General features: G+C 34.1%; 1 protein-coding gene across 2 annotated transcripts in view; it reads right to left on the bottom strand.

Moving 5' to 3' along the window:
* Positions 1-412: 412 nt before the first annotated feature.
* The window catches only part of LOC149797075 (transient receptor potential-gamma protein-like), a 179,518-nt gene continuing 152,504 nt past the window's right edge, over positions 413-27,426 (bottom strand). Inside the window, exons 9-12 of one of the 2 annotated variants that reach the window (XM_089961751.1) lie at positions 24,539-24,733; positions 12,771-12,812; positions 12,104-12,293; positions 413-7,517 (exon numbers count right to left, since the gene is read on the bottom strand). In XM_089961751.1, coding sequence (XP_089817877.1) covers positions 6,895-7,517; positions 12,104-12,293; positions 12,771-12,812; positions 24,539-24,733 — 1,050 coding nt within the window. In that variant the 3' untranslated portion in view covers positions 413-6,894. Of the gene's footprint in view, positions 7,518-11,458; positions 12,294-12,770; positions 12,813-24,538; positions 24,734-27,426 lie in introns of those variants that run through there. The other variant, XM_089961750.1, reaches the window with a different exon arrangement.

Genomic DNA, 27,426 nt, shown 5'->3' with positions numbered 1-27,426 from the left:
GAAGTCAACAATATTCCAGACCCTAAACAAAAAGAAAGCCAGTAGGTCATTGAATAATTAACAGCTGCTAGTTGGTGTGAACATTGGTATGATTAATATTCTATTTGACAGATTCTGAAAATTGCTTTCAGCTGCTGACAAGTAAGAAGAGCAGGACTTTGAGCCATGATGATCAAAAATGAAGAACAGTCTTGTGATATCTTGTAAAAGAGGGACACATTGGTTCCAAAATGCTTTGAGGTATATTTTTCCTGCAACAGTAAGCCAGTTCTCTGGTGGTGTCGTGACTGCATGTGTGTTACCATACTGCAAGGGTTATCTCACTTGGAAACAACAATAACATTTTACATTAACCTTGGCTGCACTATAATGGGAATATTCTGTATTATATACATTTAATTTGGAACAATAATTGTTCATGATTTCTTTTAATAAACATATTTCACAATTTTTTAATGCTCGGTACATTTGATCAAGATAGCATTACAAATCTTAGATTTTGTCAGTTGTGCAACCAAATATTTTAAAATTTGCATCACATGTTATTAATTATATTGTTGAATTAAATTTTATTCAAAGATCTTGACAAACAATTTCCAGTCAAATAAAAATGTGTGCTTATATTCCAACATTAATAGTATCCATAAAACATTTGACTTTTATTTAGTTTCAACAACTTATAACTTACTTTTTCTTCATATCTCCTTACCTTTTCTTATTCCCTACAGCTCACAATGACTCTCAATATGCAGTGCCTTTTCTGAGTTTAAAGAACAGACAAAACAAGGAAACAATTGTTAAATTAGACCATTTCATACTATTTGTTGAATATGTACATATATGTTTAAAGACTAGTCAAAAGAAGGAAACAATTTTTAAATTAGATCATTTCATACTATTTGTTGAATATGTACATATATGTTTAAAGACTAGTCAAAACAAGGAAACAATTTTTAAATTAGATCATTTCATACTATTTGCTGAATACGTACATACATGGACAGTACTTACCAAATATACATGTCTACAGAAGTAGAAACATGCTTTCACTGCAAATAAGATTACTTATACACTATATCTAGTCATAAATGGTCATAACAAACATCATCTATCACAGGGAAAATATTTGTACAATATGGAACAAAGTTTGTCAAACAAGTTGACATGGACTGGTATTAGTCTACATGTATTTAAAAATATGTGTACAATAACACAAAAGAAATTGAAAAAAAAACTGTAAACAGAGTATGTGAAACAGAGAATTTTGTTGCATTCACTTCCTAAAATTACATTGTCTACACAACCGTCAGTTCAATGTCAGACTTATATCTTCGTATATTTAACATTAGCATAACAATCTAATTCATAGAAATTGTTCTAAAAACTGATTTCTTTTGAAAATGTCAACAGTGATTTTTATGATTACGATGAGCAGAAATCTGCCTCATTCAAAAAGATGTCTTCCTATGCAATGTGAGGCAGATAAAAACATGAGTAACAAACAATGAATAATGAGGACAATACAATGCAGTATTTTTTTGCTTCATCTGACTTGATGCCTACTAAATAAACATACACAATGATTGTTTCATTCTGATGCCTACTAAATAAACATACACAATGATTGTTTCATTCTGATATCTGCTAAATAAACAGGCTCATTGATTGTTTCATTATGATATCTACTAAATAAACATTATGCATTGATTATTTCATTCTGATATCTGCTAAATAAACATGCGCATTGTTTGTTTCATTCTGACATCTGCTAAATAAACATGCTCATTGATTGTTTCATTCTGATATCTACTAAATAAAAGTGCTCATTGATTGTTTCATTCTTATATATACTAAATAAACATGCTCATTGATTGTTTCATTCTTATATCTACTAAATAAACATGCTCATTGATTATTTCATTCTGACATCTACTAAATAAACATGCACACTGCTTGTTTTGTTCTGATATATACTCTATAAAAATGTTCATTGCTTCTTTTGTTCTGTAATCTACTCTGTAAACATCTCATTGCGTGTTTTGTCGATATCTGCTCTATAAACATGCTCATTGCTTCTCTTATTCTGATAGTTGCTCAATAAACATTCTCACTGCTTCTTTTATTCTAATATCTACTATATTTGCTTCTTTTGTTCTGATATCTGCTCAATAAACATGCTCATTGATTCTTTTGTTCTGATATCTACTCTATAAACATGCTCATTGCTTATTTTGGTCAGACACCTATGTTTTTTAAACATGATCAATTTGTTTTAAGAACTAATTTATAAATGTGAATATTACTTTTTATGTACAAAAGTATGAAATTATTTAGTCTCCTTTTCAGATTATGGGTTTTAAACAAAGACCTTGTAGTAGAAACCACCTCTTATATTTACATGTAATAAAATCCAAAGTGTCAATAAAGGAGATTGAGTTTTCAGTGAAGGAGATTTGTTATCAATATATCAATGTATCTATATAAAAAATGTAAGAAATGGTTTAAATCAGTTAAAAAAGTTAACACCTGAAAATAACACAAAAGAAGATAAAAAAAATGTCCAGGATCTTCTTTTAAATCCTTGGGAACATTATAATGTATTGTAAAATCAATAAATCAGACATTGATCAATTATTTTCTTTAATCCAAACAAATATCCTTAAATATAAACCAATAAAACTGGCAACATCTCACCCAGAAAGAAAACAGATGAATAATTCTTTAAGTTGTAGAATATTTAAACACAATACCTTTCACAACTATATTCAAAAATTCAACATAATGCACATTTCTTATGCATGTGCATTTGGCAATTGATCTGAACAGCTGACTCATTACAACTGACACAAAAAAGAGTCGTCAGTATGTTGGCTTGAGTTCTTAGGCAGCTGTAGATGTCACTGACTGGCCTGAATATTTCCAAATACCTACACTCACTGGCCTGTATATTTCCAAATACCTACACTGACTGACCTGAATATTTCCAAATACCTACACTCACTGGCCTGTATATTTCCAAATACCAACACTCACTGGCCTGAATATTTCCAAATACCTACACAAACTACACTCACTGGCCTGTATATTTCCAAATAACTACACTCACTGGCCTGAATATTTCCAAATACCAACACTCACTGGCCTGAATATTTCCAAATACCTACACTCACTGGCCTGACTATTTCCAAATACACATGTACCTACACTCACTGGCCTGAATATTTCTAAATACCTACACTCAGTGGCCTGAATATTTCCAAATACCTACACTCACTGGCCTGTATATTTCCAAATAACTACACTCACTGGCCTGAATATTTCCAAATACCTACACTCACTGGCCTGAATATTTCCAAATACCAACACTCACTGGCCTGAATATTTCCAAATAACTACACTCACTGGCCTGAATATTTCCAAATACCAACACTCACTGGCCTGAATATTTCCAAATACCTACACTCACTGGCCTGTATATTTCCAAATAACTACACTCACTCGCCTGAATATTTCCAAATACACATGTACCTACACTCACTGGCCTGAATATTTCTAAATACCTACACTCAGTGGCCTGAATATTTCCAAATAACTACACTCACTGGCCTGAATATTTCCAAATACCTACACTCACTGGCCTGAATATTTCCAAATACCAACACTCACTGGCCTGAATATTTCCAAATACCTACACTCACTGGCCTGTATATTTCCAAATATTAACATTCACCAAATACCATGTTAATAGGACTTTATAACCGAGAATACAAAGTGATTTTCCCTGAGATGATTCATTCCCAATTTTAATGCAAGTTTTAAAATCTTAGTTTTGTCATTATGAATCTGCCAAACAAAATGCAAATTTCTTATCTAGATTTTCACATGTATTCCTTTCTTTGATGTGTTGTATATCTTCATCCCTTTTTAAAAACACAAAAATGTAAGTTTGCATGTTATAATCTGTTTAATCGTTTCATCTGCTTTTACTGTTGGCATTGTGATGCTTTAAATGTATATTGTTTCCTTGTAAATGTGCACTATTTGTACACCAGTTCTTTAAAATATGCAGTATTTTTGTAGCTTCTGTCGGAGGCCATGAAATGCAATTCAGTTTCAGAGCTCACTAGTTACAGAAATGAAACTGCATGCTCTCCATACACATGGCAATAATAATAATGAAACACCTGTCAAGCATGCCAAATACACAAGCCTTTACAGTCATACTCTATGCTTATCAACCACTATCAATCACAAACACCTGGAAGTACCTCACACTGATGATGCCATTTATGGATGGCCCCTAAGACAAGGTTATAGTCCAAGTAATGACTCATACTGCCAGTTTTTTTGGGGGGGTTGGATTATTTTTATTGTTGCAGTTGTTGACATTGTTGTCATTAAGAGTACATTCTTTACCCCTGTACATGTTCTGCATACAATACATGCAAAGTGATAGAGATTGTAATATGTAAACTGAAAGTCGATAGATTAGAGGCAGAATTATAATTTAAAATTGGTATATATGTATTTTATAATTTACAATTTATAAACTCAGATATCTCATATTTTAATTTGAACTGGGGAGAGAAAAAGATGCAGTATCAACAGATTACATGGAATTTCTAATTTATCATACAAAAATAAACAATAGACCTCAATCAGACAAAGAAAAAAACACAAAAAACAAACTATGGCGCAACTTAATATCTTATGGGACAATTTTATTTGTTTTTTTCTACAAGATTATTTAAACATTAGATGTTAAATTATCCACAAACTTAAAGATTTTAATAGAAAATGAAATTAGTGCCATTACAATAGATTATATACAAACCAAATCTACGATCATTGACACTTTGGACTGGATAAAGTTGATGGAAATACTGCATGCATATAAACTTTATTTGTACAGAAAAACATAAACAGATTAAGTTTGGAATTGAAAACTTGCTGAATGTCATCCCAAAGTGTTTTCTAAATGTCAGCTAACAAGCATATGCATGACTTTGTTCCAACTGGGGTGATACGTGAGTTGAAACAATGGTATATACTTGCGTATAAGACAAGTCCAAATGCAAACTGCATACACACTGATATGCAGGAGCATAATGTGTTGGCAGAGTTGGATCTGTGCAGTTTCTTAGGAGTAATCAGTAGAACATTCAAGATAGGCCTGATCTGCTGGGGCATTATGCTATGGCAGATCAGGATCTGTTGTTTGCAGTTTGACTTGACTTATAAGCAAGTATATACAGTACATCAATATTGAGCTGCAGACTCTTAGTAAGCATTGGGAGTAGAAATGGTTGACATATTGCTCATAGCTACTTGTTTAAAATTAACAGTGCCAACAACCACACCGAAAGAAAATTGAAACATCTTCTTTCTTTGGTGAGCACTTTATCAGAAAGTTGGCATTAAATCGATCAAGGTTTGGTAAAACCTACATGGATAAAATTTGATCTCCTCAATGGGTCACTCATTCTTGTTGCACAATTAGCATAATTGTCATAACTTGGATGCATACCTGAAGTACAGGGACTAAGCTAGCTAATGGTGGTATGAGAATACGAATCATTATGACACACAATTTATTACAGCAATTAGCTTTAGGCAGTAAGTAAGAGATTATGACATACAAAAGTGCTTATACCTAATTGAATAATTTACATTAAAAGAATACTGGTTTTAAACTTTGATAAGGAAGGATGAAAATGATGCTGGGAATTTTTTAACTCTTACTGCTTGAATCCTTTAAAAGATTGTAAAGACACATGTATCTAAAAAAATTAAGTTTACCGGATTAATTTTTGATCAGACAGTGTCATACTAGATCTAATACAGTATAATAATTGTTTGTCAAGCTGAATTAAAACTTGCAACACAGACTATAACATATAGTCAAGGTTGTGTGTACAGTATTTCTACTGTATTTAAAACCCATATCTTTGAAGCATCTTACATAGGAGAATTGTCTTTCCAAACCAAAAGTTTGTCAAATTATTTCAAGAGATTTCTTGATTAATAAGTTTGCTGACCTGAGATTTTAATTAGCTTTCTGTTGGAGAATAATAATTAAGAATTTATTAATTGGATTTTACTTTACTGCTTGTGATAATACCAGTATTTTGGAAACATAGTTTAGAGGACAGGCTTAAATTTCTGAGGCAATCAGGAGGTCATGTTTAAATACAGAGATTAGCTGCTATTCCTGGAAAATCAATCTACAGCAGTGAACAGCTGGTTGATTTTGCTGATGTTATAAAGACTTGTTAGTTAATCCAAGAGAGATCTAACTCTACACTGTGATCCTTTCAATGATAAACTCTGCTTTTAGAATGAAGCTGAGCTTACAAAGCAATGATGCAAGTTCAGTACCACCAGGTAATGTACATACTTGCATACAAGTTGAGTCCATCTGCAAATGACAAGGTCTATATTATTTGCTCTACTAATTACAACAAACTGCATAAACCTAGATCATCCGCCACTATATGTGATGGCAGATCTGGGTCTGTGCAGTTTGCAGTTTTGGACTTGATGTGTAAGCAAGTACAGAAGGTATATCATTTATGAGGCTGAAATGTCACTAAGAAATTGTGTTGAACGGATTCTTCAGTAACTTTTTTCATATAACATTAGGATAGGTAAAACAGGATAGCTGATAGTGGACAATACTCAAGCACCAACAAACTGAACAGGTTACCTGATTTGGGGAAAAAGATGTATCACTCAAGAAAAATATAGATGAATAATTTAACAATTTTAAATACCGATAGAACAAAATTGTTTTATATTTCCTTGAAATATTTGAAATATTTCCTTAAGCTCTCCATTGCTACATCAGTATGCAAAAGTTTTAACACAAATAAACAAGAAATGAATCAACTTAAATCACATAAACTTGACTCTTTTGACAATCTTTGTTTCTCGTGTGCTGCCTCTATTCTTGGATTCCAACAAAAAATCAACAGTGTTTTGAAGTTTGGAATTGTTTGGAGAGATTCTGCCATGATGGCTGCAAATACTATTGACCCTCAAAAACTCTGTTTGCTGATCACTCAAGTTTCCATCAGAGTCTGTGGGTACTCTCCCCTCCTCTGAGTCCGAAACATCACCAGTCTCAGCAGAGCCTTCCAGAGGGATATTTACACTATCACATGTAGATGTGGAATCAGTGGACTGAGATGTAGCATCTCTTGATTTGTAAAGAGTCTTTCTCTCTGACATTGACCCACTATATGGAATAGACTTGACTGGTACACTGTTTCTACTAACAGAGCTCTTTTTCTTTAATGAGATATTGTGTTCAAATGACTCCTCTATAATTGTTTCTGGGATGCTGTTTCCATAGGTAATGCTACTAGTTACTGGAGGAGGGTGGGTGAACACCAACTGCGTGGGTGAGGTGACTTGATCCACGATATGGGGGGTGGGGTCTGCCATGTTGCTCATAATGAAAGATTTCTTTAGATGCTCCAGAGAGCGTTGATTTTTTCTACGAGACAGACGTCGATCTGAAAAAAGGGTAATACTGCCATTAGCCTGATTGTCATGCTGTAATATTTATCAGTGAAATACTTGTAATTCACAGATTACAAGATCAAACTTAAAGAAGCCCAAATACATCATTAGCATATTTTCTTTTCGATAATAAAACTGAAGCCAAAGATTTATGTTTAATTTTAAAGCAAAATTTAACTATCATGAATAAAATTTATTTGATTTGCCAATTAGAAACTTCTTAATAGTTTCCAATGAGGAAGCTCATTTTCAATACCAGGCAAATGATTAAATACTTTGTATTGCTCTTTCAAAGTTTTGTAAAACCTTGATGCATATCTATAATTTGGTGATCAATCATAAATTCTGACTGGTATATGAAGTAAATTAATCATTTATTTACATTGCACACAATATATAAGCCCAATAAATTAAAGGAATTTCAAACCATTTTCTTCAGATAACAAAAACATCTAAACTGGTGCCACCTTAGATGTGCTAAATTCCAAATATAAGAAATTTATGATAATTATGCAGACATTACCAAGCTGTTAAGAATCTTAAATAAATCTGAATAGGTTATGTATTCTGAAAAAGTTGAAAAAATACTTTTCTTTATTTTAAAGTTTAGAATTTGGATGGTAGCTCTATTGATTTGCTTATCACATTTCAACCCAGTACTTTTATTTAGATCCCATTTAAAGAAATCAGGTCATCAAAATTGCTAAGACTAAATCAATTAGTATCATGTTAAAGTATACAAGTTATCATAGTGTTAGTACTAAATAAATTAGTATTATGTTCAAACATACAAGTCATCATAGTACTAATAACAAATCACTTAGTATCATGTTAAAATATACAAGTCATCATAGCATTAGTACTAAATCAAGTAGTATCATGTTCAAGTATACAAGTCATCAAAGTACTAATACCAAATCACTTAGTATCATGTTCAAGTATACAAGTCATCATAGTACTAATACCAAATCACTTAGTATCATGTTCAAGTATACAATCATCATAGTGTTAGTCCTAAATCAATTAGTATCATGTTCAAGTATACAAGTCATCATAGTACTAATAAGAATTCACGAAGTATCATGTTCAAGTATACAAGTCATCATAGTGCTAACACTAAGTCACCTAGTTTCATGTTTCAGACCCCAAATGATCATGTTACAGGTGCCATTCCAAAACTTTTCAACACCAAACTTGAGCTTAAACTCCAAGTTTAAAAGCATCAGCAATGTTAGAACCGTTGAACTTTTATGGTCTTCCTAGCTTTGGTTCCTATATTCCTTTCCTGGCTCATAACTTTGGTTGCATAATTCCAGTTTCACATTTTGCCCCTCTGTCACAAAACTTTATTGAATGTTTATTTACTAGAAAATATTCTGACCAATCAAAAAGGCTGAATTGTAAACTTAAGAGTAAGATTTCCAAGGTGGGGCAACATTTATTTCCTGAAATGTTTCTTAAAGTATTATGATTAAAGTTCCTGATTTTGGAGTTTTAATAGTATAAAAGATGTGGCAGATTTTGGGGTTTTCATATTTTAATAGAAGGGGCAGATTTTGAAAATTTAATATTAGGACAAGAAGTGACAGATTTTGGAAATTTAATATTATGAAAGAAGTGACAGTTTTTGGAAATTTAATGAGAAAAGTGACAGATTTTGCAAATTTAATATTACAGAAGTGATAGATTTTGGAAATTTAATATTATGAAATAAGTTGACAGATTTTGGAAATTTAATATTATGACAGATTTTGGAAGTTTAATATGACAGAAGTGACAGATTTTTGAGTTTCAATCTCAGGCCTAAGTTTCTTGCACAGAAAGTTTTATGAATCATGATGTGGTGTCAAGTCTGTCATTCATGAATCATGATACGGTGTCAAGTCTGTCATTCATGAATCATGATATTGTGTCAAGTCTGTCATTCATGAATCATGATATTGTGTCAAGTCTCATTCATGAATCATGATATGGTGTCAAGTCTGTCATTCATGAATCATGATATTGTGTCAAGTCTGTCATTCATGAATCATTACATGGTGTCAAGTCTGTTATGAGTCCCCGCTGTTTATTCATTGAAGTAACAACACTGAAACAAATTCTTGACCTATTAGGTCAGCTACCATATATACTTACTTACAAATCAGGACCAACAGCAAACAATATAGACCCTGATCTTCTGCTGCATAGTGTGCCAGAAGATCAGAGCCTATGTTGCTTGTTCTATGGATTATTCCTAACAAACTGCAGACAACCAGAGCTGCCAGTGCTATATGTAATGGCAAATCAGGATCTGTGCGGTTTGTATTTGGACTCAACTGCTAAGCAAGTATAGGTGGTACATATTCCACCTTACAAGTACATGTATATGTGAAAGTACTGTTCTAGGAGAGGATATTAATAGCAGCCTTGAGAGCCTAAACTTCTAGCATACTTTCTGATTACTGTGAACAATATTTAAATGAAACTTAATTAAAATTAACAGACTCCAATTTGTTTCCCCCTCCCCCTGCCACTCTGCCCTCAACATAAAACTGGAGAACAGTAGGGTGAAACAACAAAGAGATGGAACATGCATTGGCTGGATTGAAACAAATGACATGTATACATGGCAAATTGCATTTAGGATATGATGTATATCAAGGATATGTTCCGTCTGTACTCGCTTATAATTAGTAGAGTCGAACTGCAAACAACATAGATCCTGCATCTGCAGACCAAGGTCAAGGTCGTTTGTTCTACTGATAGTACTCCTTACAACCTGCACAGATTCTGATCTGCTGGTGTATTATGTAATGACAGATCTCAGTTCTCAGTCTGTGCAGTTTGCAGATGGAGTTGTTTTATAAGGGAGTATATACAGTACCATAGAAACTCACACCAACATGCTCCCTTTAAGAAAAGAGACTATCATCCTGTGAAACAGATAAAGTGTATTTCTTTTAAAAGTAACAAGAAAAATCAAGCTCAGAAAGTTAAGAGGCATTGAGGTGAGATAATGAGCCATGAAACAGTGCTCATGATATAGTGAGTTAAAAGAACAAACAAACCATGAAATGTCTGAAGTGCAAAGAGTCTGAGTTAGGTGAAAGGAATACAATGCAAATAATGGCACATGGTTAAAATAATTCCATTTTGATAAGGCATCTTTCTCTGGGAAGTTAGAGAGAGCATTGTTAGAGAAGCTTCAGCAGGTTTTATTGAGATTACGATGCACACAGTAGTCTCTGGACATCCTAAGGAATGGTACGTACATATTTCTTTCTAGAATAAAAATCTTCTGAAAGTGAAAAGTAATTCACATTAAGTTTTGAAACAATCTGAATGGGACTTTCTCAAATGTTAGAGAAATAATTTTATTTTCAACAATGATGTTTGTATTTAAAATATTCTCAGAAAATGGCTTGCAACCAGAATCGGTAAAAATATAAATAACAAATTGCCTCAAATTGAAGATTTTGTATAGTTTAAGATAAAGGTATTTTCTTCTAACTGATCATGACTTTCCAATCTTCTTGCTTGATCTTCCTAAAGTGATAAAAGGCCATATGCTGCATAAAAAATTAAATGTAAAATATTCCCATTTTTTTGTACACATTCATGAGCACGGAATCAAATTATTCAAAAGATTTTAATTTACTTCATCAACGAGACTTATAGTATTTGTGTTCTTATTGGTCTTACCTATTTTCTAATCAGCCTTATATACAAATGGTGTAGACACTCGCTTATTCTCAGTCTAACAAAGTTAAAAGTATTTTTCAAGGAAATTATAGCATGGTTACCTACTGTAATCGATTTACTATCAATTAATGAATGAATTACTTTCAAATAGCCATTTTGTCCAAAGGCTACTGTCTCTCATCATTATGCAATCATTCCACATTTATAGTTGTTATTCTGAATGCAATTAATCATAGGAAGTTACCTTTCTCATGGTGATTACTAGTTGTCTCCCCTAGATAACTGGCAAGCGTCTTGGCAGCAACTGGTACACCAGTGATAGGTACCCATACAAAATATAGGGGAGACAGACTCTATGTCCCTCTGTCTGTCTTAGCATGAAGAAGTAAAATTGGCTACAGCTGAAGACAGCTGTGCATAAAATCACTTGACACAGGGCATCTCAACACCAAATCTTACAAATCTGCAGTTGGTGGAACAAAGGAATTTACAGAAATTGGTTATCTGAAAATACGTGAAGCATTTCCTATGGAAATCGATCCATAAAAGATAAAGTTGCTATTAATATGTGAAAAAAGATTTAAATAGCCACAACACATATGGGAATGACTAAAGTGTGATGGTAGAAAGGAGACATTTTGTCTTGGCAGGATTTGTATTTAAAAAAAACAGTTCAAGGTAACATCTAAGGTTAACACTGAGATCAAATGGAATAAATCACACAATTTGTATTCACTTTTCTTCATGTATCTATCACATTTTTTGTATCATCAAAAATGTTGTCTATGAGACAAATACTGTTGCCTTGGAAACTAATCAAAGGAACCCTCGACTGAATCAAAACTGCCACTGCCATTGGCGATATTTTTCCAATATCGAAGCAAGTTCTTCTTACTTGAAGGTTTAGGTTGGTTGGGGTTTGGAGTTTTCATGCCATTGTTACGCAAGATCTCCAGAAGTTCAAATCTGAATGAGGAAATATCTTGTTTGAGCTCGTTGATATCATCCTCAGTGACCCCATCTCCTCGTAAAGGTCCCCGCTGCTTAAACATGACGTATCTCTTGATGAGGTCCCTCATCACGGCCTACGGTGAGAAAAATAAAAAACAACTAAAATGACTGTTTCTAAAATAACTCCTCTCTGATTGTAACAAAATAACCCTCTGCTTTTTTTTGGAAGAGATTAATCATGTTAAAAATGAAACATTTTATCCTTAAAATTTGTGTTGTAGAAAAATAAACGATGATCTCATATTTTAGTCAAAGCTTAGGCATAATTTTAAGACAAAACAGAAGAAAAAGAGGAATAGATGAAGTAACACTTTACGATGAAATTTTAATGAAAGTGATCATGACTGAAATGAAAATGTCAGTAGATTATCATTACATATTATTACATGTACATGAAAATTAAAACACTGAAGATTCATAGCATTACGTTTGCTAACAATATTCTTTTATTTTCAAGACTTATATTCTGCAAGCAGGCAACCTCTTGTAAAAGTTACATATAAATACTTAATTTGATATTTACAAGAAGTCACAAGTAATTAAGGTATTACCTGATATCTTATTTCTCTTTCATTTATTTTCTTGACAATTTTCTGCAAAAAAAAGTATCATGTTAGGCATGCTTGAAAAAATGTTCCTTGTTTTATAATAACCCTTAATACACTACATTGATATCTACTAATGCATACATTACAAGAATAGATTTGTCACAGTAGATGCTTTAGGCATACAATGATACTGTGTCTAGCAGGTGACATTTGAAGTATCATGACTTAAAAATTTGAACATACATATTAATATAGATACTACTTGAATCCAGTCTCACTATACTAACTCATAGGTGTTCATGCTACTTGAACTCATGGTTATGCAGGCTACTTGAGTATAGTCTCACTATACTAACTCATGGGTAAGCATGTTACTTGTGTACAATCCCACTATACTAACTCATGAGTATGCATGCTACTTGACTACAGTCTCACCATACTAACTCATGGGTATGCATGCTACTTGTGTACAGTCTCACCATGCTAACTCATGGTTATGCATGCTACTTGAGTACAGTCTCACCATACTAACTCATGGGTATGCATGCTACTTGTGTACAGTCTCACCATACTAACTCAGGGGTATGCAGGCTACTTGAATCCAGTCTCACCATACTAACTCATGGGTCTGCATGCTACTTGTGTACAGTCTCACTATACTAACTCATGGGTATGCATGCTACTTGAATCCAGTCTCATTATACTAACTCATGAGTATGCATGCTACTTGAATCCAGTCTCACCATACTAACTCATGGTTATGCATGCTACTTGAGTACAGTCTCACCATACTAACTCATGGGTATGCATGCTACTTGTGTACAGTCTCACCATACTAACTCATGGGTATTCATGCTACTTGAATACATTCTCACTATACTAACTCACGGGTATTCATGCTACTTGAATCCAGTCTCACCATACTAACTCATGGGTATGCATGCTACTTGAATACAGTCTCAGTATACAAACTCATGGGTATGCATGCTACTTGAATCCAATCTCACTATACTAGCTCATGGGTATGCACGCTACTTGAATACAGTCTCACTATACTAACTCATTGGTATGCATGCTACTTGAGTACAGTCTCACTATACAAACTCATGGGTATGCATGCTACTTGAATACAGTCTCACCATACTAGCTCATGGGTATGCATGCTACTTGAATCCAGTCTCACTATACAAACTCATGGGTATGCATGCTACTTGAATACAGTCTCACTATAGAAACTCATGGGTATGCATGCTACTTGAATTCAGTCTCACCATACTAACTCATGGGTATGCATGCTACTTGAATCCAGTCTCACTATACGAACTCATGGGTATGCATGCTACTTGAATCCAGTCTCACTATACTAACTCATGGATATGCATATTGCTTGAGTACTGTCTCAGTATACTAACTAAAGGGTATGCATGCTACTTGAGTACAGTCTCACTATACTAACTCATGGGTATGCATGCTACTTGAATCCAGTCTCACCATACTAACTCAAGGGTATTCATGCTACTTGAATTCAGTCTCACCATACTAACTCATGGTTATGCATGCTACTTGTGTACAGTCTCACCATACTAACTCAGGGGTATGCAGGCTACTTGAATCCAGTCTCACCATACTAACTCATGGGTCTGCATGCTACTTGTGTACAGTCTCACTATACTAACTCATGGGTATGCATGCTACTTGAATCCAGTCTCATTATACTAACTCATGAGTATGCATGCTACTTGAATCCAGTCTCACCATACTAACTCATGGTTATGCATGCTACTTGAGTACAGTCTCACCATACTAACTCATGGGTATGCATGCTACTTGTGTACAGTCTCACCATACTAACTCATGGGTATTCATGCTACTTGAATACATTCTCACTATACTAACTCACGGGTATTCATGCTACTTGAATCCAGTCTCACCATACTAACTCATGGGTATGCATGCTACTTGAATACAGTCTCAGTATACAAACTCATGGGTATGCATGCTACTTGAATCCAATCTCACTATACTAGCTCATGGGTATGCACGCTACTTGAATACAGTCTCACTATACTAACTCATTGGTATGCATGCTACTTGAGTACAGTCTCACTATACAAACTCATGGGTATGCATGCTACTTGAATACAGTCTCACCATACTAACTCATGGGTATGCATGCTACTTGAATCCAGTCTCACTATACGAACTCATGGGTATGCATGCTACTTGAATCCAGTCTCACTATACTAACTCATGGATATGCATATTGCTTGAGTACTGTCTCAGTATACTAACTAAAGGGTATGCATGCTACTTGAGTACAGTCTCACTATACTAACTCATGGGTATGCATGCTACTTGAATCCAGTCTCACCATACTAACTCAAGGGTATTCATGCTACTTGAATTCAGTCTCACCATACTAACTCATGGTTATGCATGCTACTTGAGTACAGTCTCACCATACTAACTCATGGGTATGCATGCTACTTGTGTACAGTCTCACCATACTAACTCATGGGTATTCATGCTACTTGAATACATTCTCACTATACTAACTCACGGGTATTCATGCTACTTGAATCCAGTCTCACCATACTAACTCATGGGTATGCATGCTACTTGAATCCAGTCTCACTATACTAACTCATGGGTATGCATGCTACTTGAATACAGTCTCAGTATACAAACTCATGGGTATGCATGCTACTTGAATCCAATCTCACTATACTAGCTCATGGGTATGCACGCTACTTGAATACAGTCTCACTATACTAACTCATTGGTATGCATGCTACTTGAGTACAGTCTCACTATACAAACTCATGGGTATGCATGCTACTTGAATACAGTCTCACCATACTAACTCATGGGTATGCATGCTACTTGAATCCAGTCTCACTATACAAACTCATGGGTATGCATGCTACTTGAATACAGTCTCACTATAGAAACTCATGGGTATGCATGCTACTTGAATTCAGTCTCACCATACTAACTCATGGGTATGCATGCTACTTGAATCCAGTCTCACTATACGAACTCATGGGTATGCATGCTACTTGAATCCAGTCTCACTATACTAACTCATGGATATGCATATTGCTTGAGTACTGTCTCAGTATACTAACTAAAGGGTATGCATGCTACTTGAGTACAGTCTCACTATACTAACTCATGGGTATGCATGCTACTTGAATCCAGTCTCACCATACTAACTCAAGGGTATTCATGCTACTTGAATTCAGTCTCACCATACTAACTCATGGTTATGCATGCTACTTGAGTACAGTCTCACCATACTAACTCATGGGTATGCATGCTACTTGTGTACAGTCTCACCATACTAACTCATGGGTATTCATGCTACTTGAATACATTCTCACTATACTAACTCACAGGTATTCATGCTACTTGAATCCAGTCTCACCATACTAACTCATGGGTATGCATGCTACTTGAATCCAGTCTCACTATACTAACTCATGGGTATGCATGCTACTTGAATACAGTCTCAGTATACAAACTCATGGGTATGCATGCTACTTGAATCCAATCTCACTATACTAGCTCATGGGTATGCACGCTACTTGAATACAGTCTCACTATACTAACTCATTGGTATGCATGCTACTTGAGTACAGTCTCACTATACAAACTCATGGGTATGCATGCTACTTGAATACAGTCTCACCATACTAACTCATGGGTATGCATGCTACTTGAATCCAGTCTCACTATACAAACTCATGGGTATGCATGCTACTTGAATACAGTCTCACTATAGAAACTCATGGGTATGCATGCTACTTGAATTCAGTCTCACCATACTAACTCATGGGTATGCATGCTACTTGAATCCAGTCTCACTATACTAACTCATGGGTATGCATGCTACTTGAATCCAGTCTCACTATACTAACTCATGGATATGCATATTGCTTGAGTACTGTCTCAGTATACTAACTAAAGGGTATGCATGCTACTTGAGTACAGTCTCACTATACTAACTCATGGGTATGCATGCTACTTGAATCCAGTCTCACCATACTAACTCAAGGGTATTCATGCTACTTGAATTCAGTCTCACCATACTAACTCATGGGTATTCATGCTACTTGAATTCAGTCTCACCATACTAACTCATGGGTATGCATGCTACTTGAGTACAGTCTCACCATACTAACTCATGGGTAAGCATGTTACTTGTGTACAGTCTCACCATACTAACTCATGGTTATGCATGCTACTTGAGTACAGTCTCACCTTACTAACTCATGGGTATGCATGCTACTTGAGTGCAGTCTCACTATGGATGAATTGTTTCATTTGGCTGAGATTTAAAGCGTAGAAAACTACAAGTTCATCCAAATGCCCATGATGAAGGATCATGAAATTGTGAATTAAATGTGATCCTTGTATATCTCTCTATCTGCTTTAAAAGCTTCAAGAAACAAATAATTCTCTATTTGCTTCAAAAGAAGCCCACTGAATGCTAACAAACCACTTGGGTAGGAAATTTTAAAATTATTAAGGCTGATATCAGCAACCCACTCACAACAGCATGGCAGCTTGGTTTTGGGTCACAACCCATGGGTTAAGAACAACTGCCTTAACATAACACTTCAAAGAAACTTTTACTGTAAAATTCCCTGCTTCTATCTGCTAAACATGTCCTGGATTAAGATGTAAACCTTAGACAAATGGTAATATTGTTCTAAAATTTGAAGGCAATACAAAAGAATATATTGAGGTTACATGACTTTAAACAAACTTTATAGAGCAACATTACATTCTTAACACTGCTGCTACTGCTCTCACTGGAATAGTGATGGTTATGTCTTGAAAATTTCCAATCCAAGCAAAACAAATACTAAAGTATATTAATTTCAAACTACATAAAAATTACCATCCTAAAAAGGAAGATCTTGATTGAAAGCAATGAATGTTAGGGATCCAACTTTCTATTTACCATTAATACTCATTTATAACTCAAGTCCAACTGTAAACAAGAAAGATCTTGATCTTCCATAGCATGATGTACCTGCAAATCAGGGTCTGTTTTTTGTTCTACTGATTACTCTTAACAAACTGCACAGACTCAGATCTTCTGGTGCATTATACAATGGCAGATCTGGGTCTGTGTAGTTTGCAGTTGGACTTGTCTTATAAGTGAGTTTATTATATGCTCATTTTTGTCTATGTTAACTTTATATTGTCAGAATCATTCAGTATTTTACAATATTGCACTCATGTTCAACTTCATACTGAACTCGCGTGTGCCCAGTAGTGTATTAGGAACTACTCTGTAAACAAATCATGTACACTCTCATAGTAGATGCTTTAGGATTTGGTTGATTGCAATTGTTTCTGAATGAACTAAACAAGATGTTTTGTGGACTGACACATACCAGCTGCTTTGGCACATTATGCATTAACTTTTTTGATACAATGTTTCAGATTTAGGCTAGCGATAGATGCCAGACAGTTTCCTTACAAATATCATGCAAGTGAAAAGGCATATACTGTCTTCTTTAGCTGGTAATAAGAATGGCAAAATATTTACTTGAAGTTTTACATCCTGAATTTCCTCATAATGTACTTTCTTAGTTCTGCAAATCTGAATTATATGAGCTATGTTATGGGTTCTCAAGCTTGATTACACATTTTGAAATTGTACTGTAATTTTGACTATATTCCAAATGCAATTAGATTCTCCTTACTGCACTCAAAATGAAATAAACATTAAATTTCATAACATCTGTTTTGATAATAGCAATTGAAAGACTTCATATTTTTCCCACATTATGATTTCAAACATTTAATGATAGAACAGAAACACACTTACAGATGTCAACATGCTTCTCCCTCACTGCTTCAATCTCATGTATTTCATGTAGAATTGGCACAGACAAATCCAGTCCATAATCACAAAATTTTGTAGAATCAACAAAAATAGCAAAATCTATTCATTCCAGATCAAATGGAATTGTTGCAATGCGCATTCATTCACAATATGACTCCAAATTTCAATTTTAAGTAGACCAAAATGACATTTTCTTTCGAAACTTATGTCTAGCACACGACTAAGTTTAAATTTATCTGGGCAGAGTTATGTGTGCATTAATAATATTGTTGTTGTGTAATGATGAATCTGCCATTGTGTATTTAGTTTGGAATACAGCATACATTCAGTTAATTTGTTTCTTGTAGTGTATTTTTGTTTATATAATTAAACCTTAGGTAGAATAAGAAAATGAGCATATACATGTAATAAAAGATTACTGCATCTGTATGGGAAAATATGAACTTGTTTTGTCAGATGGATATACCACACTCCCAAGATCGTGCAGTCTTTCCATCCAAAAAGACTTGTTATATTTTCCCATACAAAGGCAGTAACCTATAAATATACGGTAGATGGTAATGCAAAAGTGGTATGATCTTGCTTCTGATAAAGTAATCCAGATGTTATCTTCCATCTTCTTTTGTTATTTGTGGCAATTTAGAATTAGCTGTCAAAGTCCATTTAAAGAATGACTCCTGGATTATGCCTGATTAATTTCTGATTACAGTCTTTAAGTTCAATTCCTCCACATAACAAAGCAGATCAAACACCCTGTCTTCAGTTAGTTTTTCCTATAATCTAGGAATAACAACAAGAAGACATACAACTGACTGTGTAGTAACCTAACAGAAGATATAGTCCTTTATTAAAAGTATGGGCATATTATGCCTGTATGTCAGCAGTATTAGAGTAAGATGACATAGTCCCTTATGAAAATCATGGGCATATTGTGCCTGTACGTCAGCAGTATTAGAGTAAGATGACATAGTCCCTTATGAAAATCATGGGCATATTGTGCCTGTACGTCAGCAGTATTAGAGTAAGATGACATAGTCCCTTATGAAAATCATGGGCATATTGTGCCTGTACGTCAGCAGTATTAGAGTAAGATGACATAGTCCCTTATGAAAATCATGGGCATATTGTGCCTGTACATCAGCAGTATTAGAGTAAGATGACATAGTCTCTTATGAAAAGCATGGGCATATTGTGCCTGTACGTCAGCAGCATTAGAGTAAGATGACATAGTCCCTTATGAAAATCATGGGCATATTGTGCCTGTACGTCAGCAGCATTAGAGTAAGATGACATAGTCCCTTATGAAAAGCATGGGCATATTGTGCCTGTACGTCAGCAGTGTTAGAGCAAGATGACATAATCCCTTATGAAAATCATGGGCATATTGTGCCTGTATGTCAGCAGTATTAGAGTAAGATGACATAGTCCCTTATGAAAAGCATGGGCATATTGTGCCTGTACGTCAGCAGTGTTAGAGCAAGATGACATAGTCCCTTATGAGAATCATGGGCATATTGTGCCTGTACGTCAGCAGTATTAGAGTAAGATGACATAGTCCCTTATGAAAATCATGGGCATATTGTGCCTGTACGTCAGCAGTATTAGAGTAAGATGACATAGTCCCTTATGAAAATCATGGGCATATTGTGCCTGTACGTCAGCAGTATCAGGGGCAGCACAAGACCCAGATTCTAGGGAGAAATGCGGCATAATTTCTTTCAAGATCTAGAAAACTACAGGATATTCCCCAAAAATAATGCATTTGTAGTGGGCAAGAAAATAAGTATGTTGATACTTAGACATTTTTCATTCAGTTTTTAGGGAGTATCTTAGAATTTAGACATTTTTAATTCAGTAGTTAAAGTGTATCTTAGAACCTGGATATATCTAATTCACTGGATAAGGTGTATCTAGAACTTTGACATTTTTAATTCACTAGTTAAAACTTAGACACTTTTAATTCACTAGTTAATACATGTCTTAGAACTTAGACACTTTTAATTCATTAGTTAAGGCATATCTTAGAACTTAGACAACTGCAGTGTTGTACTTTTTGAACTTTGAAAATCTGTATGCTGTTGATGAGGCAAAATATAGGACTTTTGAAAGAATACTCTTATGCATAATTTTCATACAATTCTTTGGATATACATGTGTGTGTGTGTGTGTGTGTGTATATATATATATATATATATATATATATATATATATATATATATATATATATATATATATATATAAACACGTTTTGAGTTATTTAGCATCAAATGGAGACATCACTGCACTCTGAATCATGCCAAGAAAGTCATCTGGCCAGGGCATGCCCTCATGAGAAGGCCAGCTGGCCAGTGCATGCCCACATGGGAAAGCCAGCTGGCCATGGTTTGCCCTCACAAGAAGGCCAGCTGACTATTGCATGCCCTCATTAGAAAGATGCTGCAGGCAAGAATATGACCCTTCTTCCCCATTGGACAAATCTGGATTGTTAAAATCTAGCAGTAATGCATGGTCTTCATTTGAGTCACAACAAGCATATCAGCTGGCAAAGATGAGCTACATAGCTATAGAGCATCTTTATCCACACTTATCTAAATTTCTTTTTCTAGTACTAGTTTCTATAAATTGTTGTTTTTGTTACAATGTACATTAAATATGTAGGGAATGATACTTAGCAGCAATGTACTTTCTCTGTATATATAAAAGTAATAAACTAATTTATATCATTATTTTTCTTTTTGAAAGTCATCCTGGCACAATGAGTTAGATGTTGGACTCAGGATTAAAACTTTGATGGGTTAGAATCCTATAACTTTGATCAATCCCAGTTTGTATTACTAAATATATCCTTATTTCAGAATATATGAATGCATGTTGTGTCAATGTGGACTGCCTAATGAAACTCACTGAAACTGGTAGCTGTGCAAGGAGAAAGTGAATTGTTATGAATATCTGTGTTTTTTGTAACTCATGGCACACGATTTTGTCTAAATTTTGTAACTTTTATTCATTGGTGTAAATTGTAATGATAATCTGTAGTTGGATTTTGTAAATGCATTTGATTTTAAAGGATGTTAAACTGCATAGGATCTATTAAACTGCATAGGACCTATTAAACTGCATAGGACCTATTAATAGACACTTACTTATGTGTTGAAATTTAAAACATAATAAAATTATTTGCAAGTATGTTTATGAGATTCGTCCCATTTCCCACTGGACATATCAGTCTGGTCGTATCTTAGAAGAATTAAGTTATTTCCTAGTGAATAATTTAGGTCACATGAATAGGTATTTTGAAATATTAGATTGAGTAGTAAGATCTGTCACATGGGGTATAATTGTGACATATAGTCGTAATAGACTCTTGAAGGTGTATAAAAGACGAGAAATGAGCAATCAGATTCATTCCTATTTTGGAATCATTCTTATTTCTTGTGTTCCTGTTGTAACATCAAGTTTTCATTTTATATTGTACTTAGATATTATTTGAGAGAAGATTTTTTTTATAGCTTGGATGTTCAATGGAAAAAAGAAAGTGCTAGTTTTTTTTGTTTGGACTATAATGTTATTTTGAAACTACTTAGAAATATTCAAAGGAGTTCTGGACAATGCCATTTTGACAATGTCATAATTCTTCTCGGACCAGTACATTTCTGGTTGTGAAATTTGTATGTAACTTTTCATTCTTTTGGACTTTAATCAAACTTTTTCAGGATTATTTTGGATTCAATTCATAATACTTAAGTTCCTTTCACATTTTCATTAATAACTTTCATAATTAAATTGTTTGTTAAGTTTGACAAAATTTGTTGGTTTTTCTTCATTCTGTTACTAAATTTATGACCACAGAGTCATAACAGTTGAAAGAAAAAAACTTGATGAATACAGAATCATACATCTTTATTCGAAGTGGAAAGTTGTTCAACAAACAAGGAACATGGATATATTCAGAATGACAACTTCTACGAAGAGAATTTTAACATTTTGATTTATTTCTGCATTTGAATCTGGTTATTACTAAATATACTTGCTTATAAGGGGATTCCAACTGCAAACTGCACAGATCCAGATCTGCCATCACATGATGCACCAGCAGATCTGGGTCTGTGCAGTTTGTTAGGAGTAATCAATAGAACAAACAACACAGACCCTGATCTGCAGGCGCATTATACTGTGACAGATCAGAATCTTTGTTGTTAGCAGTTTGACTCATCAGCTAGCATATACGGCACCTTTTATTTTTTTCCGTTTTTTTAAAATTGTTTATTATGGAGACTGTTAATCATTGTAACTTTCTAGAAAGATGAAAGAAAGACATGTCAAATAAATAAATGAAGAGACACATCACCCAGAATGAATCCAGGCATGCATTAAGTTCATCTGTGACTCCGTGCTTTATATAATAGACATGTTTGTGATGAACATAAAGGAAGCAAAAAGTCTTCGTTTTTTTTGTATGAGGTGTATTTAGCTTGTTTTATCTTTCTCGGTAGGATTCTTTTTGTGAAAGATAATAGATTTAATATAATAGCATGGATGCATATAATAAAGTCATTATTATCAATACTCTGTATATTTGGATGTTTTAGTATAAATCTAAAATTGTTTTGGGACAAATTTTCTCAACATTCTTTATAGTGATCACTTATTCCAGATTCTAATTATTCATGCAAAACAGTTGGTAACACATATGTCTGCATTAAAAGAAGTGATCTGCAATGGTGAATGCTTTAGACCACTCAGCCACTCAGGGCCTCTTGTTATGAGTAATTAGTAGAGAAAACAACATAGACACTGATCTACAGGCACAATATTCTGTTGACGATCAGGAGCTTTCTGGTTTGCAGCTTGACTCAACTTAAAAGCGAGGATATACAATAACCTTTTCTTACAAAATAGGACACAATCATGCTTGTGTTTTAAATGTGTAAAATATGCATCTATTGAGGATTGGTTTATGCTTGTGTTGTACACCTGTACTTGGGATTTGGTTTGTGCCTGCATTTTACACCTGTACTTTGGGTTTGGTTTGTGCCTGCATTTTACACCTGTACTTGGGATTTGATTTACGCTTGCGTTTTACACCTGTACTTGGGGTTTGATTTATGTCTGCATTTTACACCTGTACTTGGGGTTTGATTTATGCTTGCATTTTACACCTGTACTTGGGTTTTGATTTATGCCTGTATTTTACACCTGTACTTGGGGTTTGATTTATGCTTGCATTTTACACCTGCAGTAGGGGTTTAGTTTACATAAAATCTTATCCCTGTAGTACATCTTGTATGGATTGATAGTACCTTAATGAAATGTATCTGCTTTCTGAATACATGTGTACTTATTTCTATAATTCTCCTGTGTTCACTTGAAGTACACCAGTTCTGTGCCAGATACACACTTGTACAACATTTATTTCTGATATTCTAGAGAAACATGAGAGAGTACCTGTTTTTGAGCTGAACAATATGCCTGTAGTATGCCTTTGACATGGGCATATGATTTTGTATGGGTCACTCCTTGTATTATATTGTAGGATTAATGTCAAGAAGCCATATAACTAACTATTTTAATATAATAACAAGAAACCATATCACTGATAATATGGTAATAACTGCAGAAGCCACATCACTGACAGGAGTGTAATATTGTACCCATATCTAGGAATAATGGCAAAAAGTCATACAACTAACTATTGGAATTGAATGGCAAGAAGCCATATCACTGATTATATTGCAATAACAGCAGAAACCATAACACTAACAGTATTGTAATCTTGTAACCAGATCTAGGAATGATGGCAAAAAGCCATACAACTAAATGTATTGGAATAAATGTCAAGAAGCCATATCACTGATTATATTGTAATAACAGCAGAAGCCATAACACGGACAGTATTGTAATCTTGTACCCGTATACTCTGCCATCGACTCCTCTTCTGCTGCTTGGAGCATGCACACAGCTTGTTCTTAAACCACAACAGCAGGTAGAAGAAGGTCTTTGGACTGGGAATGATGTTAAATGGGGCTGGAAGAGTCCCGGTGTCCTCAAAATAACTTATCCACAACTTAGACCTTGCAAATTTCCACTCTTCATCTGCTTGACTCTGAAAGTGTTCATGTATTCTTGATAGTTAAAGTTTGCCATTAACTTAAGCTGTAAATAAATATTGTTAATTATTCAATTTTGCCAAGTATGCAAATAATTTGCAATTTAATACTGCAACATGTATGTATGTTTGTAAATAGTGAATATACTGGATAATGAATAAGTAATAACTTAAAGTACTGAGTTACTTTAGATAATAAATAGCTTACAGGTAAACTGGATTAATAATCTATATTAAAGTGAGTTCAATAACTGATGAAAGTGATTTCAATACCTCATTAAATTGAGCTCAATTAACTCATTAAAGTGAGTTCAATAACTCATTAAAGTGAGTTCAATAACTCATTAAAATGGGTTCCATAACTCATTAAAGTGAGTTCAATAACTCGTATTAAAATAACGGTTTGAAATCAAGTTAGCATTGAGAAATATTCAGATTCAATTTAGTTAACAGATTATTGATAAATCAATAATAACCCAATACTGTATTATATTGTAATTTGTGAATAATTCAATACTGTATTATATTGTAATTTGTGAATAATTCAATACTGTATTATATTGTAATTTGTGAATAATTCAATACTGTATTATATTGTAATTTGTGAATAATTCAATACTGTATTATATTGTAATTTGTGAATAAGTCAGATTATCATTACCAGTATGCCATAACATTATGAATCATAAGTAGACATTGTTGTTGTTGTTGTTGTAAGCTTAACACCATTTCCCAGCACATCATAAACTATGCATGGCATCCAGTAATAATGGTGGAGGAAGAAGCCAAGAAAACTCCAGGAAGATCCACTGACCCATGGGAAGCTTTTATCACATGCCCACATTTGGCAATACTCCGATTTAAACTTACATAGACATTGGTGAGATATTAGTGATAAATGAAGGTCAGTGCCTTAAGCTATTCAGTCATCCATGGCTCCTCCAAGTGCTCTTGTAGCTTATAAGCCTGGTGTTGATTTTGTTTAGCTATTAATCTCATTAATTTTGTGCTTTGAATTTAATTTATATCTACTGAGAAAGCATCATATGTAGAAATCTTCATGGTTTAAAAATGAACATAAAAGGGATTTTGGTTTTTTGAGCTTTGCAGCACATGAAGGTTATTTAGCAGCATGGTGACTGCAGCAAAGTCCTATGTCTGGGGACACACCAGGGTTTAGCAGCATGGCAATTGCAGTAGATTTATGTGCTCATGGGCATATCATGGTAGCTAGCCAGGACTGATCTGAGGGTAGGATTCAAACCTTGACCTTCTGGTCACAAGTCTAGCATGCAAACCACTGAGCCACTGCAGCTCCATGAACATAAAAAGGACCACATTATGCTGATACATCTTTAACATACCATATGTACTCCGATATAAACCAGGTCCAATAATTAATATACCATATGTACTCCGATATAAGCCAGGTCCAATCTTTAACATACGATATGTACTCCCATATAAGTCAGGTCCAATAATTAACATACCATATGTACTCCCATATAAGTCAGGTCCAATAATTAACATACCATATGTACTCCCATATAAGTCAGGTCCAATAATTAACATACCATATGTACTCCCATATAAGCCAGGTAAAATAATTAACATACCAAATGTACTCCCATATAAGCCAGGTCTAATAATTAACATACCATATGTACTCCCATATAAGTCAGGTCCAATCTTTAACATACCATATGTACTCCCATATAAGTCAGGTCCAATCACAAACTTTAGAGGTCCATATCTGCCATCGCATAATGCAATGAAAGATCTGGGTATATGCAGTTTGATAGGAGTAATCAGAAGAACAAACAACACAGACCCTGATCTGCTGGAACATTATGAGATGGCAGATCATGTTTGCAGTTTGACACAACTTATACAAAATTATAGATCATACCTGAAGCAAAGGGATGGTAATAAAGACACCTGAATACCCTGATTACTCTTCATCTTAATTAAATTAATTATTCATACAAAAGTCTCAATTAAATCCATTCAAATTCTGCAGTCCTAATTACCAATCACATCATTCCCTTTACCTTAAAATATCAAAAATCTGTCAAAGACGTTACAAAATTTTGTCTAAATGAAGTCATCCTCATGGTTGGCTAAAAACTGTGCATAAAGTTATACCCAATCAGATGATAGAACAATGTCAAATGACTAGATGTTTTGCATTATATAATCCAGTATCAATGTTAATAACTCATTATATCTTCACTTTAAATAAAATAATTTAGGAAATAAGCCAGAAATAACTCAATATAATCATTGTGACTGCAATATATAAGCAAAAAAATCTTCAAGAAATTACTAATATTTATTTTGTTTACAATTCAAAGTAAATAACCCATGAATTACTCATTAACAACTCATAAATAAACCACCCTGGAAAGTCTTTAATAATGACCCATATAGATCACATGTCTAAAGTGGTACAGTGATTTGTTTGTATGCTATTAAACAGATCACCAACCAAGAACTGCAATTATTCTGTTATTTATGCTTTAAATAAATCTTAGAATTATTTCAAAGTATAGTACATTTTTGGGGAATGGGGGTCAAGCTCGGACTGATTTATGATTAATAAGCATGAAAATGGACAATTTTAGGATTTTGGTGTAAAAGTGACCTGTTACCTTATCAACATAATGATAATCCTTTGAGTAGGCATAACA

Source organism: Sinohyriopsis cumingii, chromosome 6, assembly GCF_028554795.1.
Source record: "Sinohyriopsis cumingii isolate HCF-2022 chromosome 6, ASM2855479v2, whole genome shotgun sequence".
Lineage (NCBI taxonomy): Eukaryota > Metazoa > Mollusca > Bivalvia > Unionida > Unionidae > Sinohyriopsis > Sinohyriopsis cumingii.
The sequence above is the reverse complement of the archived record's forward strand: the minus strand, read 5'-3'. Positions and strand labels throughout refer to the sequence as shown.